The sequence below is a fragment of the Phyllobates terribilis genome, unplaced genomic scaffold (assembly GCF_046119375.1).
Source record: "Phyllobates terribilis strain yellow unplaced genomic scaffold, ASM4611937v1 Scaffold_11__3_contigs__length_659146591, whole genome shotgun sequence".
In the NCBI taxonomy this organism is placed as follows: domain Eukaryota; kingdom Metazoa; phylum Chordata; class Amphibia; order Anura; family Dendrobatidae; genus Phyllobates; species Phyllobates terribilis.
In genome coordinates, this window is record NW_027362771.1 from 599,064,233 (window position 1) to 599,081,970 (window position 17,738).

The 17,738-nt window shown below is 44.8% G+C and overlaps 1 protein-coding gene across 1 annotated transcript in view; it reads left to right on the forward strand.

Annotated features, from left to right (window-relative positions):
• Nucleotides 1-17,738, forward strand: part of STAG3 (STAG3 cohesin complex component) — a 196,095-nt gene that overhangs the window by 18,477 nt on the left and 159,880 nt on the right. The window contains exons 5-7 of the mRNA XM_073654796.1: nt 8,039-8,115; nt 10,986-11,190; nt 15,363-15,514. Coding sequence (XP_073510897.1) covers nt 8,039-8,115; nt 10,986-11,190; nt 15,363-15,514 — 434 coding nt within the window. The remainder of the gene's footprint in view (nt 1-8,038; nt 8,116-10,985; nt 11,191-15,362; nt 15,515-17,738) is intronic.

Genomic DNA, 17,738 nt, shown 5'->3' on the forward strand with positions numbered 1-17,738 from the left:
GACTCCCATAGGAAACAGGGGAAGCGTCTCAGCATCGTGGACTGGAGCAGAGGGTGTCACATTAGTTTCAGATGGGTGCTCTGGGACTGCGGGCTTTTCCACCTGTGCTGGTGGCTGGTAATATGCACCGGACGGATCTAGTAGTGGATATAGGCCGGATTGGGGCTTTCCGGGCCTCCCACAACAAGTAAGAGGTGTAGCAAGATGGCCGTTGGAGGGAGGAGGTGGAGTGGGATTGTTCTTGGAGGCAGGAAAAGGTGTAGTAAGATGGCCGTTGGAGGGAGGAGGTGGAGTGGGATTGTTCTTGGAGGCAGGCTGGGCATCGTGCCATGGGCGGCCCGCCCCAGAGACACAGCAGAACTCCGCCCAAGGTGGGTTTCGCTCTCCACACACCCGACACGTCCACCCCTCCGGTGATTTGTTGTTGGCACCATTATAGGGCGGTGGTTGAGGGCTCGGTGTAGTGACAGGCATCAAAGGTGCAACGGCCATTTTGGGGGCACATAACAAATCACAGTCTGCAGCTTTCGTGTATCCGAACAAAGGCTCGGCATTCTCTGTCCCCCCCACACTATCTACTTCTTTCCAGCCTTCAGACTTCAAATCACTCGCTACTCTAAGATGTGCTTGAGCCTGGTGCAGAAGTCCTCACCCAGCTTTCCCAATTTTTGTGTAACACATCCTTTCTACACTGAAAGTTAAAGCCTGCCTGTACTGGATAAGCTTATCATGTTATACAAATTCCTAACATTCTTCTTGCCTTCTTGCCTTCCCGTAACTCCACTAATTGGCTTAACTCCCACATGTTAGAACCTTGCTGTTAGGTTTTTTTTTCCTTTGCTGGTCACATGACCTTGTTGGCCTATTTAATCCTGCTCCGCCCTTCTGGCTTTGCTGGACTTCATTGTATATCTACTTTCTAGCTAGCCTGTGCTCTGTATCTAACTCTGTTAGTTTGCTTGGTCTACTGACCTCTATGTTCTATATATTTTGTTTGTTCGTCTGTCTGCTACTATTTCTGTTAGGAGGTGTCCCATATTCCTCCCAGTCCTTAGTACTTGTAGGGATTCCCTCCCCACATCTATAGGTCTCCGTACAGACTAGCTTAGGACTTTAGCAGGTCTGATCGCAGGATCAGGTCCCCTGTTACATCGTAGGGATTAAGCTGAGTTCTATCGTAGGGACAGATCTCCTCTCTTTCCTTAGCTCTGGTAGCAGAACATAACAGTAAGTCCAGCCAGCAAATTCTCTAAGGAAAGATTTTTCTGTTCCATCATGGTGTCGGTTCAGGATTTGGTTCATCGCCTGCAGGGACTCTCTCTGGAGGTGGCCGAGCTCCGTCAGCACGTGAGTAACTGTCCTGGAGCACATTTCTTGGAGCCTAAGGTATGTTTGCCGGATTTATTTTTTGGTGAACACCGAGAATTTTTTTCATTTAAAAATGCTTGCTTATTGTATTTTCGTTTGAGACCTAAGTCCTCTGGGGATGAATCCCAGCGCGTAGGGTTCATAATGTCACTTTTGCGCAAAGAGCCTCAGGAGTGGGCCTTTTCTTTGCAACCTAGTGATTCATGCTTCAGATCAGTGGATAGTTTTTTTTCTGCTTTGGGACTATTATATGATGATCCTGACCGTGTCGCATCAGCTGAGACTGAGTTGAGACGTTTAAAACAAGGATCAGGTAATGTTGAAAAATATTGTACTCATTTCCGTCGTTGGTCGACTCAAACAGGGTGGAACGATTCTGCTCTGAAAAGTCTATTTCTTGCTGGGCTCAGTGAAAGGGTTAAAGACCTGCTAATTGCTTATCCTACACCTGAGGATTTGCAACAGGCTATGCAATTAGCTATACGGGTGGATAGAAGACTGCGTGCTAGGGTTAATGAGAGCAAATCCTCTGCTATGTCAGTTTCTGGTTATGATAATGTGTGTACTAACAGTGGTGAACCGATGGAGATTGGATCGGTGGCACCTCGCTCTCAAGAAAAAGACCGTCGTTTTTCGGAAGGCTTGTGTTTCTATTGCGGAAAATCTGGTCATTTGATTAAAGGCTGTGAGCTTCGTATGAAGAAAGAAAAAAAAATGGTCAGTCACGCCCGTATTGCCTGTTTAAATTCCAAGGGTATATTTTTAGCTGCTTCCACGATTGCTCAGGAAAAATTAATGGAATTTCGGGTGTTTGTTGATTGCGGGTCTACACTGAATGTAATTGATGGGGGATTCGTGGAAAAACTCAATTTAAAACCTGAACCTTTATCATCCCCCATTGCTGTGGTTTCTGTGGATGGCTCCCCTTTGAAGAATATTACTCTCAAGGTCAGTGAATTTCCTCTCACTATTAATGGTGTTCACCATGAGAAATTGGATTTGGTAGTGTTGAATAACTTGCCTTCTCCAGTAATATTGGGTTTGCCCTGGTTAAAATTTCACAATCCTGTACTGGATTGGTCTACCAGTGAAATTAAATCCTGGAGCCATAAATGTTATGACAAGTGTTGTAACGGGCGTATTGCAGCTTTGGATAGGGGAGAATTGCCTGTTCCTATTCAGGATTTTTGGAGAGTTTTTTCTGAGAAAGAATCGCAGGTTTTGCCTCCCCATAGAGACTATGATTGTTCTATTGAATTTGTCCCTGGAGCGACTCTTCCTAAAAGTCGTTTATTTAACCTTACTATTCCTGAGAGGAAGGCTTTGGAGGAATACATACAGACAAGTTTGGCCGCCGGTCACATTAGGCCCTCTAAGTCTCCTGTGGCGGTTGGATTTTTTTTTGTAAAAAAAAAGGACGGCGGTTTACGTCCTTGTCTGGATTTTCGTGAGATTAACAAAATTACGGTACGCAATCCTTACCCACTGCCATTGATTCCTGATCTGTTTAACCAGTTATTGGGGGCCAAGTGGTTCTCTAAAATTGACCTTAAGGGGGCATACAATCTGTTGCGCATGAAGGAGGGTGATGAATGGAAGACTGCTTTTAACACTCCTGTGGGTCATTTTGAGAATCTGGTTATGCCTTTTGGTCTTACTAATGCTCCTGCATTTTTTCAGAATCTGATTAATGACATCCTTAGACCTTTGATCGGTAAAAAATGTGGTTGTGTATTTGGATGACATTTTGATTTATTCGCCAGATCTGGAGTCTCATTGGCGGAGCGTGCGTGAGGTATTACAGTTATTAATGGACAATTCGCTTTTTGCTAAGCTGGAGAAATGTGAGTTCGCTGTACAGAGAATTAGTTTTTTGGGCTACATTATCTCCAGCGAAGGTTTTGAGATGGATCCGGTTAAGGTTCAGGCTGTGCAGGAATGGCCTAGGCCTATTGGTTTGAAATCGATACAGAGGTTTTTGGGTTTCGCCAATTACTATAGAAAATTCATAAAAAATTTTTCTAGTATTGTCAAACCTCTGACTGATCTCACCAGGAAAGGTGCTGATGCGGTTCAGTGGTCTTCTGAGGCCATTGAAGCTTTTGTGTATCTCAAGGAGAGGTTCACCTCTGCTCCCATCCTTATGCAGCCTGATGTTACTAGGCCGTTTTTGGTTGAGGTTGATGCTTCCTCTGTGGGGGTTGGCGCAGTATTGTCTCAGGATAACGGGGATGGATTACATCCCTGTGCCTTTTTTTCAAAAAAATTTTCGGAGACTGAATTGAATTACGATATTGGTAATCGGGAATTATTGGCTATTAAACTCGCATTTGAACACTGGCGCCACTTCTTGGAAGGTGCGGAATTTCCCGTTCAGGTTCTTACGGATCATAAAAATCTGATATATCTTGATGCTGCCAAGCGCCTGAATGCCCGTCAGGCTAGGTGGGCACTGTTTTTCTCGCGGTTTAATTTCTCCGTTACTTACATCCCTGGTACTAAGAATGTTAAGGCGGATGCCTTGTCTCGCAGTTTTTCTCCCATAGTCGGTGCTGAGAAAGAGGAAAACATTTTACAAGAAGGTGTTGTGATAGCTGCTTTAGACTCCGTTTTGGAAGATGAGATTCTTAAAGCTCAGGAGAATGCCCCATCTAACACTCCTCATGGGAGGTTGTTTGTGCCTGGGACCTTTAGGAGAGATTTGTTTGTTGAGTGTCACGAATCTCGGTTGGCAGGTCATCCCGGAATCTCTGAGACCAAGAGACTGGTGGGTCGCAGTTTTTGGTGGCCTGGATGGCAGAAGGAAGTCATTAAGTGGGTGCGCCAATGTACTATATGTGCTAGATCTAAGTCCTCACATACTCCTGCTGCAGGGTTGCTTTGTCCTTTGGAGGTCCCCAGTGCTCCTTGGACACATTTGGCTATGGACTTTAAAACTGACCTTCCCCCCTCTGAGGGTTTTACTGTCATCTGGGTGGTCGTGGACCGTTTTAGCAAGATGTGTCACTTGGTTCCCTTCGTCAAACTGCCCTGCGCTAAAACTCTCGCTAAGGCCTTTGTCAAGGAAATTGTCAGACTTCATGGCGTTCCTACTGACATTGTTTCTGATAGGGGTCCTCAGTTCGTGGCTCGTTTTTGGCGTGCCTTTTGTGACAGGTTGGGAATTCATTTGTCGTTTTCGTCCGGATATCATCCTGAATCTAATGGCCAGACAGAAAGGAAAAACCAGGATGTTGAGCAGTTCTTGCGTTGTTTTGTGGCAGACAATCAAGAGGGGTGGTCTGAGTTTCTGTCACTTGCCGAATTTGCTCTGAACAATCATACATCCTCTTCTGCTGGTTGTTCGCCTTTTTTTTGTTGTTCTGGGAGACATCCGTCGTTTGGGTCGTTCTCCAAGTTGGGATCTGCCGTGCCTGAGGAGGAGAATTTTTCCGGTGATTTGGAAAGAGTTTGGACGGATGTGCGTGGTAATCTTCAGGAGGCCAACAGAAAATCTAAAGACTACTTTGATAGGAAACGACAGGAGGTTTTGTTCGCTGTTGGTGACATGGTTTGGTTGTCCTCTAGGAATCTGCGGTTGAGGATTCCTTCTAAGAAATTGGGTCCCAAGTTTGTAGGGCCCTTTAAGGTGCTTCAGGTTGTCAACCAATCTGCTGTTAGGTTGGAGGTTCCTACCTCCTGGAGAATTAATCCGGTCTTTCATGTCTCTCTGTTAAAAAAAGCTGTTGTGTCGGATGGTGACGCCTCTGCCTCTGTTCCTCCGGTGGTGGAGGACGGGGAATATGAAATTTCTCGCATCCTTGACTCTAGACGGTATAGAGGTAGTTTGCAGTATCTTGTGGCCTGGAAAGGTTTCGGACCCGAGGATAACTCTTGGGTGAGGTCAGATGATGTTTCCGCGTCCAGACTTATCAGAGCGTTTCACAGGAGATTTCCTGATGAGCCTGGTCCTAGGGGATCCGGAGGATCCTCTTAGAAGGGGGGGTACTGTTAGAACCTTGCTGTTAGGTTTTTTTTTCCTTTGCTGGTCACATGACCTTGTTGGCCTATTTAATCCTGCTCCGCCCTTCTGGCTTTGCTGGACTTCATTGTATATCTACTTTCTAGCTAGCCTGTGCTCTGTATCTAACTCTGTTAGTTTGCTTGGTCTACTGACCTCTATGTTCTATATATTTTGTTTGTTCGTCTGTCTGCTACTATTTCTGTTAGGAGGTGTCCCATATTCCTCCCAGTCCTTAGTACTTGTAGGGATTCCCTCCCCACATCTATTGGTCTCCGTACAGACTAGCTTAGGACTTTAGCAGGTCTGATCGCAGGATCAGGTCCCCTGTTACATCGTAGGGATTAAGCTGAGTTCTATCGTAGGGACAGATCTCCTCTCTTTCCTTAGCTCTGGTAGCAGAACATAACACCACAGCAGCATTCCGCAACTTACGAGATCTTTCAAATTTGAATATACGCAACATTTTCTTATAGAATGCAATGATCTGTCGCGACTCAGATCACTGGTGCAGTCTACAGGTCGCCACCCGTCAGTGTAGAGTACTCCTCAATACACTGATAAGACAGAGAGACCCCTCATCTATCCCTTTTTCCTAACCTTGAATGGCGACTTTACAGTACGACTCACCACGGCACCCTGACTGACAGCAGAACCCCTCCTTATGAGGTTTCTCTGTATAAGACGAAGAGTACACCTCAATTCGTCACAAACCCTGACAGCAGAACCCCTCCTTATGAGGTTTCTCTGTATAAGACGAAGAGTACACCTCAATTCGTCACAGATCCTGACAGCAGAACACCTCCTTATGAGGTTTCTCTGTATAAGACGAAGAGTACACCTCAATTCGTCACAGATCCTGACAGCAGAACACCTCCTTATGAGGTTTCTCTGTATAAGACGAAGAGTACACCTCAATTCGTCACAGATCCTGACAGCAGAACCCCTCCTTATGAGGTTTCTCTGTATAAGACGAAGAGTACACCTCAATTCGTCACAAATTCTGACAGCACAACACCTCCTTATGAGGTTTCTCTGTATAAGACGAAGAGTACACCTCAATTCGTCACAGATCCTTTCTCCCTTACACTACAATTCAGGAATGCTTTGAAACCTCGACTATAAGTTACGGGAGGCAGCTATCTAAAGAGAGTTCAGTGACCGGAGGAGGAGGAGATGGTGTTCACACGAGCACGCGCAGGCATGCGGCGTCACTCGTTTTAACACTTGCTGGTTCAGGACGTGGTGCGGGGCGCCTGAGGTCTCACCACTCGACCGATCACCCACCCAGATCCAACCTGACAACCCCACAGAAACCGCTGCGGCTGACACACAGGCAAGTGAGACATATAAAATACATCTCAACTTACCGTGTTCGATGGAGGTTGATCAGGCCTCAAATTCAGCCACCGCGGTCACCACCAGGGAAATCAGCGATATGGGTCCGGGAGGGCGGCGTACCGCTAGCCACGCCCCACGTTGGGCGCCATTTGTGGGGGTCGTGATGACATTCCACTCGTCCTCCAGTCACTCCAAATTAAGGCTATGAGCATGGGTCAACCATTCAAAGAATGAGTCAGACAACAAGCTGGTTCAAACTCAGAGCACGCTCAAAAGACTACTACAGACAACGTTCTCAGCAATGTTCTGTGTTTATTCCTACATACACAAACCTAAATACACTACATAATGGGGAGGGGAAAGGGGTTGTCCGGGGCGGGGTAAGCCATGAAAGTCCAGTGTCTGGCCACTCCTGATTTGTCCACATCTCCTTATCTCAGTCTCTGGGCAGATATTGCAGCCGTCAGCTTATAATCTTGTTTCGTTTCTCTGAAATAAGTCTTGGCAACACTGGAACTGTCTTAGTTTAAGTTTCGATTTAAGTAATACATAGCAAGGAAAGCTTATTGTTATAAGACACAAAATGGTGGTTAGTACATTAGCAAAAAAGCGTATAAAAGTAGAGAAATATATATATTCTTTTTTACCCTGACACTAAGATGGTAATTTCCAGGATGGATCAGGACAAATCTCTGCCCTTAGGGCGGTCTGAGCCTACTGGGCGGTCAATCATCAGGCCTCTGTTTCTCAGGTCTGCAAGGCTGCCACCTGGGTCTCTGTAGATAGCCCCTGCCAATTCTACAAGATCCAGTTTACGGCCCCCGCTGATGTCAGCTTGGAACGCAACCTCAGACCGCTGTCTACTAGGTGGTCAGCTGTTGTTTTTTCCCACCCGTTCGGACTGCTCTGGAAGATCCCACGGTCTTGTGTTCCCCAGTGTGTTCAAAAAGAAAGGAATTTACCGGTAAGTACGAAAATCCAATTTTCTCGTAGCTTTCACTTTGGGGACACAGATTCCTCCCTGGTTGCCCAGATGGGCAAGTGGGATTAGGTAAGTGTCAGTAGGTGATGGAGGAACCGACTTTTGTGTCCTCTTGATGTCAGCCTCTTGGTGGCGTCAGTCAATACCCATAGTTCCTGTGTTCCCTAGTGAAGCACCCGAGAAAGAGATTTAATGCTAGGAACCAAAATCTTACTATGATTGAAAACTGTATGTGAAAATAATTTAGGGCTACAACACCATCACGTGGTTCTCAAAAAAGGAGCCACGTTGTGATCTGTAAATGATGGAACAGTGTCTTGGGTTGTAATGCCTGCTGTCCTCTCCAGGTGTGGTGACCAGGGACATGATGACGACCATGCAAAATGCCGATATCATTAGGAAGATGACAGAAGACTTTGATGAAGTAAGTGTTACAATCATTTCTCTATTTAACATGAAGTTATTCTTAATTTAACCACTGGAACAAAATCTCCAGGAGTACAGGTGTTTCGCAGGACGTCAGACCCTGTGATGTTAAGGGAGAATAGGGTGTCACTATTACTTTTTGCTATGGAAACCTTTCAATGTTTCGACTCCCTCTTTCTGATACCCGGCAAGCCACACAAAGGCCTGTTGGCCTCACTTGATGGCCATTTTCAGGTGGATCATGTCTGGAATTGTGGAGACCTGCAAGGCCAAGGACAAATTTGCGTATTTTCGAGTATCTGCTAATTTCATCAGGCATCTGTTTCTCAGTTCTGCAAGGCTGCCACCTCGGCCTCTGCCCATATCTTTGTAAAATACTACATGAGCCACCATATGGCTCCTACCGACGACCGTTTGAGACTCAAGGTATTGAAGGTCGCTGATTGCGAGGTGGTCTGCATGGTTACCTGTTGTTATTTCCCACATATTAATACTGCTCTGGAACATCCCACGGTCTCCAATGCTGTTAACAAGAAAAGTGGGTTTTCTCGGGCGCTTCATTGGGGTACAAAGGAAACAATGGGTTTATGTTGCTGACACTAAGGAAAAAGTTGGTCCATTCTCAGCAGAGTACACCTGCCTACTGGCACCAAGCTGACCACTTTTCCCTATGGTTTAGGTTAGTGTCATGTAGGAGGCAGACACAGATCTGAGATCCAGACCAGTTTTCCCTTTTGTTTAGCTTAGTGTCACGTAGGAGGCAGACAGAGATCTGAGATTCGATTAATTCCCAATACCCACAGTTTGAAGTGGACCCTAAAAACCCATTTCTTTAGACTGGCCTATCGCCTCAACACACTATCTAACTATCCCAGTTTTGGCCCATATTAAAATCTTCAATTTCAGGTTCATACCATCCATGCTTTTAATAGCCTCGGTCTGGACTGTACACATACTGGCTGGCGACCAGTTCATGTATTATTTTTTTTATTCTTTTTAGTATATCAAGGCTGCATTATACAATATATGTACGTTTTACCTTTTGTGTCTCCCCCATTTCCTCATAGACTGTAAGCTTGCGAGCAGGGCCCTCACTCCTTTCGATATGAGATATGATTATTCTGTATTGTCTGTATAAGTCCCCCCTAAAATTGTAAAGTGCTGCGGAATATGTTGGCGCTATAAAAATAAAAATTATTATTATGAGATCCAGATCAGGTTTCCCTATGGTTTAGCCAGTGTCACGTTGGCGGCAGACAGAGATCTGAGATCCAGACCGTGTTTCCCTATAGTTTAGCTTAGTGTCATGTAGGAGGCAGACATAGATCATAGTGACGCAGTGAGGCTCTCCCCGGAGAGTGATGGGCTGTGGGCAGGGTTATCTCGCAAGTCACACCCAGCATCCACCACGAGGTTTCCCTTTCCTTCATTCATTGGGAAAGCGCGCGGTGAATGTCGAGCTGTGACGCGCGGTAAACCCCCGCCCACAGCCCATCACTCTCCCGGGAGCGCCTCACTGAGTCACGCCTCAGCGGATGTCCGAGCCGGCTGCAGCCGGGGGTCACGTGATGCTTGTGAGCGGCCAGTGATAGCGCCGCTCACTGGCCATAAAGACACAGCAAGGTAATTAAAAATAATCTTATTTCCACCATAAAAATACATTGGGGGCATTATCCATAGTAGTGGACAATCCCTTTCCTTCGATGTGTGGCTCTCTCAGTACCTCCCTATTGGCCTCCCTTAGATGCTTCAGATCTCAACCTGGTGCCAGGTGACTTGCAATGCTGGACGTCTCCCTGCTTTTGCTTTCCTGTGGAAGGTGGCATTCGTTATAGTATTCCCTTCCATTAGGCTGATCTCATAACTGGCCGATCTCTCCTGCCGCTCTCCCTTCCCTGTCCTTCACCTAGATAAGGTGATTTTGCGTCTGGTTCCTTCTTGTCTTCCTAAAGTGGTCTCTTCCCTCCACCTTAATCAGGAGATTGTTTTACCTTTATTCTTTCCTTCTCCCCATCACCCCACTGTGAGATCCTTACACAAATTGGACCTGGTCGGATCCGTGCGTCGCTGCCTGTAAGTAACGACCTCTCTTAGACGTTCGGACTCTGTCATCTCGGGGGGCCATTGTAGAGGTCTCACACCTCTAACGCTACCATCGCACTCTGGATTAGATCTGCCATTCGGGAATTGTATTGAGAAAACGACACGGGGTTATGGCTCACTCCACCCTTGCTGTGGGGGCTTTAGGAATTCCCATGGTTTCCTGTATCCCCCAATGAAGTGCCAGAGAAGAGAGGATTTTTGTTACTCATTGCAATATATCCCTTTTTCTTAGCTTTCTTTTTGGGACACATCGCCCATCCCCTTTGTTCTTCTGCCTCGTTTGGGCGAGTGTTTTGTATTTATCCTCCATTGTGATTTATTTTTTCCTGGCGCGTCTCCTGCTACTTTCTCACTGAGTAACTTGGTTGCCAGTTGGCCGTATAGCCTCGTGAGCAGGAGCTGACTTTTTCTTAGTGTCAGCAGCATTCATCCTTGGTTTTCTGTGTCCACCTTCCCCAATGAAGGTTACAAGGAATGTATTTTATGGCGAGTACCAAAAATCCTCTTTTTGTACTTACCATAAGATCCTTTCCTCATAGAATACATTGGGGAATACAGCTCTCGCCCTATTCCTGCTCTCGAGTCTCAGCGTCGACTCTCGTTGCCTGCGGCCTATGTGTTTTTCTTACCCGGGTTCAGGTCTTGTTCCTGGTTCATAAGTACAAAAATCCCATCACCTACTTGTATACGGACAGCTTACCATATTAATACATTTTGAATAATATTACATAATAATAATAATAATAGTAATGTTTATTTCCCCAGGACTCGCCAGACTATCCTCTGTCACTCAGCGCAAAGACTTGGAAGAAGTTCCGGGTGAATTTTGGAGAATTTCTGGGCACTTTGGTCACCTGCTGTCAGTACAACATCATCTATGACGGGATTTTCATGGACGCACTCATCTCCTTTGTCACTGGTCTCTCGGACTCCCAAGTTCGCGCCTTCCGACATACCAGCACATTTGCAGGTGAGTTGTATACCTCCGGGTGATCGCCGGTATACTCCAAGAAAAGGGTAAATGATAAGCTACTGGAGAATTTTCTACTCGCTTATATCCGAGTCCTTTCTGATTTTTGGCAAGAAGTGTGGAAAACAAAGCAGTGAGCCCGTGGTTCTGTGATGGTGTCTTTTCAGTTTTTGCTAAACTTCTTTCACCTTCCTAGCAGTGGGACACGAGGTGATCAGCCGATCGCCCCAGCACCCCATCTTTCTTGTCCTTCATAAATCTACCATGTTCTGAAAAGTCAACCTTGTTGCTGTAAGAGGTATGAGTTTTTTTCTGCTGGAAGATTCGGCACCATGGCCATAAATCTTTCTTCACTTCTCCACCATCTGTTCCTGTGGACTCTCAGGATTTCGCGCCTCTCCGCCGCTGACACCTCCTCCTCCTTCTGACTTTGCTTGTGCCTTTGTTCTCCTATTGATTCTTTTTTATCATGATTACAATCAACAGAAGAAATGTCCTCCACAAGTCTGTCCTGTGACTGGAGAATGGAGGAAGGTTGTGGATACAAACTGCTGATCTCTTATCTTTTTTGAGGTCGTGTGAAATTGGTGCCTAAGGTAGGGAATATAGGCCTCATCCACACATCCGGCTGTCTGTTTTGTGATTTACGGATGGCCGCAGGTCTCCTGACCCAAACCCCCCGGCCTCGGGATGTGAAGTTCAGGATACCGCGGCCTGTCCCTGCGTCGTGGTCCATACTTGGACAGAGAGACACAGATGTGTGAATCCGGCCTTAGATTATGAACTTGGAGTAGGACAGTGACAGATGGGACGACCATCTTTGTACATCCCTAGATTCTGACCATTTGGTCGTGTCCGACCCTTGGATACTCAGTAGACCAGTTCTGGCCATGCGTCCCTGTCTTTCACATAAACTGTAGAAAAATGCATTTAATGCGCTGTCTGCTAGGTGATAATCTCTTAGGATGGTAATACAGTTTCAAAAACAATTGGCCGAACGCTCGTTTAGCTACTGGCTTATGATCTCCCCCTACACAAGCCTGCTGGAGAGCCCCCCCGCACATTGTGTCCAGCACCTATTTACGGTGTCACGACAAGACCAGGATGGAGAAAACAAGGGGGACCGGGTATTGTCAGAACAGGAGCTGTGGGATCGGGAAGGTGTCACTTTACTAATTTTGTGTTTTTTTTTCAATGTCTTTAACTTGATCTTCTAAAAATAATTTTAATTCTCTAGACAAACTCCTAGACAAAGGGGTGTTCTCATCTCCAAGATCCTATCGCAATATTTAATAGGTGTAATATTGATAATATTAGCAAATACCTTCAATTAGAAATGTAGTGTAGTTCTTCTGATTGTCTATGACACTTACTCTATGTGCAGGGCATTGCAGTAGCTTAGGTATCCATGGGTGCAATCACTCATAGTTAGCAAAGGTCCTGCAATGTCTGCACCATGTGTAAACAACAGTGAATCAGAAGAACTATACTACATTTATAATTGGAAGTATTTGCTAATAGTATTACACCTACTACATATTAGGATAGGATCTTGGAGATGGGAATACCTCATTAAGGACAGGGTGATTTCTTTTTTAGTTTATACATGTTAGTTGTTTTTTTTTTCCTCCAATTCTTACAAAAGCCATTACTTTTTTATTTTTCCAGTGACATAGCCGTATGAGGGCTTGGTTTTTTTGCAGAAGGAGTTGTAATATTCATTTTACCGTATAATGTAATGAAATATTGGAATCAAAAAAACACAAGTGCGATGAAAATAGCACAGTTCTACCATTGATTTTTTTTTTAAAGTGACGGTCACTGTGGTAAGAATGAACTGGAAACTTTTTTCTATGGGACTGTATAGTTATAGTTATCTTTTTATTTATATATATATATACAGTACAGACCAAAAGTTTGGACACACCTTCTCATTTAAAGATTTTTCTGTCTTTTCATGACTATGAAAATTGTACATTCACACTGAAGGCATCAAAACTATGAATTAACACATGTGGAATTATATACTTAACAAAAAAGTGTGAAACAACTGAAAATATGGCTTATATTCTAGGTTCTTCAAAGTAGCCACCTTTTGCTTTGATGACTGCTTTGCACACTCTTGGCATTCTCTTCATGAGCTTCAAGAGGTAGTCACCGGAAATGGTTTTCACTTCACAGGTGTGCCCTGTCAGGTTTAATAAGTGGGATTTCTTGCCTTATAAATGGGGTTGGGACCATCAGTTGTGTTATGCAGAAGTCTGGTGGATACACAGCTGATAGTCCTACTGAATAGACTGTTAGAATTTGTATTATGGCAAGAAAAAAGCAGCAAAGTAAAGAAAAACGAGTGGCCATCATTACTTTAAGAAATGAAGGTCTGTCAGTGCGAAAAATTGGGCAAACTTTGAAGTGTCCCCAAGTGCAGTTGCAAAAAACCATCAAGCACTACAAAGAAACTGGCTCACATGAGGACCGCCCCAGGAAAGGAAGACCAAGAGTCACCTCTGCTTCTGAGGATAAGTTTATCCGAGTCACCAGCCTCAGAAATCGCAGGTTAACAGCAGCGCAGATTAGAGACCAGGTCAATGCCACACAGAGTTCTAGCAGCAGACACATCTCTACAACAACTGTTAAGAGGAGACTTTGTGCAGCAGGCCTTCATGGTAAAATAGCTGCTAGGAAACCACTGCTAAGGACAGGCAACAAGCAGAAGAGACTTGTTTGGCTAAAGAACACAAGGAATGGACATTAGACCAGTGGAAATCTGTGCTTTGGTCTGATGAGTCCAAATTTGAGATCTTTGGTTCCAACCACCGTGTCTTTGTGTGACGCAGAAAAGGTGAACGGATGGACTCTACATGCCTGGTTCCCACCGTGAAGCATGGAGGAGGAGGTGTGATGGTGTGGGGGGGCTTTGCTGGTGACACTGTTGGGGATTTATTCAAAATTGAAGGCATACTGAACCAGCATGGCTACCACAGCATCTTGCAGTGGCATGCTATTCCATCCGGTTTGCGATTAGTTGGACCACCATTTATTTTTCAACAGGACAATGACCCCAAACACACCTCCAGGCTGTGTAAGGGCTATTTGACCAAGAAGGAGAGTGATGGGGTGCTACGCCAGATGACCTGGCCTCCACAGTCACCAGACCTGAACCCAATCGAGATGGTTTGGGGTGAGCTGGACCGCAGAGTGAAGGCAAAAGGGCCAACAAGTGCTAAGCATCTCTGGGAACTCCTTCAAGATTGTTGGAAGACCATTTCCGGTGACTACCTCTTGAAGCTCATCAAGAGAATGCCAAGAGTGTGCAAAGCAGTCATGAAAGCAAAAGGTGGCTACTTTGAAGAACCTAGAATATAAGACATATTTTCAGTTGTTTCACACTTTTTTGTTAAGTATATAATTCCACATGTGTTAATTCATAGTTTTGATGCCTTCAGTGTGAATGTACAATTTTCAAAGTCATGAAAATACCGAAAAATCTTTAAATGAGGTGTGTCCAAACTTTTGGTCTGTACTGTATATATATATAAAAAAAGAACTATTTATTATGTGTGTGTGTGTGTGTGTGTGTATGTGTGTGTGTGTGTGTGTGTATATATATATATATATATATATATATAATTCTGATCTGTATGTGTGTATGCTTGTAGGGTCTTAGACCTTTTATTGCCTATTTAATACATAGTGTAATTCCCAGTCTCCTATGAAGCCTGGCCACAGGTCGCAGAGCCGTTCTTCTCGTCAGTCTTTAGTAGCTCGTGCACCGCTCCGCTGCCTCCTGTTGCTGGATTCGGTCAGCGTCCGCACAGCTCTTGCAGGCTGTATAATAAACCACCACTAATCGCACTCCTTGCCTAGGAAACCGGCCGCCCTCCTAGACAGCAGAGGTGGCCTGTAACCTATGGAGTTGAAAGTCCCTCCTTGAGAATACAGAGATTCTGCAAAATTGTTTTACTTTTTAGAAGCACTTTTGCAGTTTTACCCATTTAAGCAGTGGCGACAGCCCCTCCTGAGCCCGCTACATACAGGTAGTGCGCACACCCACCATACATGTACACTGAGGGCTACCACGAGCCTGACACTAGCACTGCTGTCCTCTATTTTTCCCTCTTCCTCCGCTTTGTTGATTCTTTTACCCATTACTGATCCTTCCTTCTGTTCAGCCATGAAACTGATGACGGCGTTAGTGAAGGTAGCCAAGGACCTGAGGCATCACCTGGACACGAGCCAGCGGCAGTTCAATGTGGAGCGAGCAAAAAGTCCGGAGAAGAGGTCAGCGGAGCGGCTGGAGACGCTGGTGGAGAAGATGACGGAGGTGGGTGCGAGAGACGGGGCGGACTCTACACTACTATCCATCATATCTATTTGTAAATTTCCTCCCATTGCTATGTACGATGATCATACTAATACTCCATTACCACAAGCCATTACTAGACCCCTGACATGTGACGATCTTTTGGGGATGAATATCTCGTCCAACCGCACTGTATGTTACTTATCTGTATCGGGAAGATGCCTGATTTCCGTCCTGTGCCGGAATAGTAAGAGCGTCTGTGAGATCCCGATCATGTGCTATTTGGGTGACAAATGAATATCCGTGGTCTGATGCTCCATCACTTCTATCAGATCAGTGTTTTTCTGGCATAATCCAGCCTCAGTATCCAGAGAGTAGGAAAGAATATGGCTTCCCATATAGATGTATGACATCGGTGTGGAAATGTCTGGTGGTCTCAGGACTAGAAATTCCAAAATATCCAACTCTTTCCTGCTTCAGTGCAGTCCCCGGTGCTCTTTGATTGATTCTCGCCCACCGTGGCACCACGTCAGTCCTTCACAGCATAAATATTGCATTGACCCCCCCCCCATCCTTTTGCAAGTATATAAAAATAAATCATATTTTTGAGATATAAATTAATATACACTACCGTTCAAAAGTTTGGGGTCACCCAGACAATTTTGGGTTTTCCATGAGATGGAAAAAACTTTTATTTATCAAATGAGTTGCAAAATGAATAGAAAATATCGTCCAGACATTGAGAAGGTTAGAAATAATGATTTTTATTAGTAAGAATAATTTTCTCTTCAGACTTTGCTTTGGTCACAGAATGCTCCCTCTGCAGCAATTCCAGCATTGCAGACCTTTGGCATTCTAGCTGTTAATTTGCTGAGGTCATCTTGAGACATTCCCCCCCCCCCCCCCATGCTTCCTGAAGCCCCTCCCACAAGTTGGATTGGCTTGATGGGCACTTTTTGTGTACCATACGGTGAAGCTGCTCCCACAACAGCTCAATGGGGTTGAGATCTGGTGACTGCGCTGGCCACTCCATTACAGATAGAATACCAGCTGCCTGCTTCTTCCCTAAATAGTTCATGTATAATTTGGAGGTGTGCTTTGGGTCATTGTCCTGGCTCCAATCAAGCGCAGTCCACAGGGTATGGCATGGCGTTGCAAAATGGAGTGATAGCCTTCCTTATTCAAAATCCCATTTACCTTGTACAAATCTCCCACTTTACCAGCACCAAAGCAACCCCAGACCATCACATTACCTCCACCATGCTTTTTTTTTAATCGGATAAATTTTTATTAAACATAACAACTTGGAACAGATATTACATGCCAATACTTGTTTTAATAATATTACAGTAAGTCCCCCCCTTCCCTTACCCCACCCCCCATGGAGACCTTTCTTTCTCTTTTTTTTATTTTATCCCCCCCCTTCTTTTCTTTCCTTCCCTACTTTACTCCTTTTCTTTCCTTCCCCTACTCCCTCTCCTTCTCTTCCCCTTTTCTTCTTTTCTTTCCTTCCCTACTTTACTCCTTTTCTTTCCTTCCCCTACTCCCTCTCCTTCCCTTCCCCTTTTCTTCTTTTCTTTCCTTCCCTACTTTACTCCTTTTCTTTCCTTCCCCTACTCCCTCTCCTTCTGTTCCCCTTTTCTTCTTTTCTTTCCTTCCCTACTTTACTCCTTTTCTTTCCTTCCCCTACTCCCTCTCCTTCCCTTCCCCTTTTCTTCTTTTCTTTCCTTCCCTACTTTACTCCTTTTCTTTCCTTCCCCTACTCCCTCTCCTTCTCTTCCCCTTTTCTTCTTTCCTTCTTCCCTCTCCACTCCGCCATGCATTTTACCAAGAGTTTTACTCTACAGTAGTATATATAGGTGTTACTCTAATTAATCCTATGCAACCATGACTGCCATCATTTATGGAAGTATTCCTGCTTATTCCTCTTGGTGTAAATACTTTTTTTAAGTTGAATTATACACAGTACAGACCAAAAGTTTGGACACACCTTCTCATTTAAAGATTTTTCTGTATTTTCAAGACTATGAAAATTGTACATTCACACTGAAGGCATCAAAACTATGAATTAACACATGTGGAATTATATACTTAACAAAAAAGTGTGAAACAACTGAAAATATGTCTTATATTCTAGGTTCTTCAAAGTAGCCACCTTTTGCTTTGATGACTGCTTTGCACACTCTTGGCATTCTCTTGATGAGCTTCAAGAGGTAGTCACCGGAAATGGTCTTCCAACAATCTT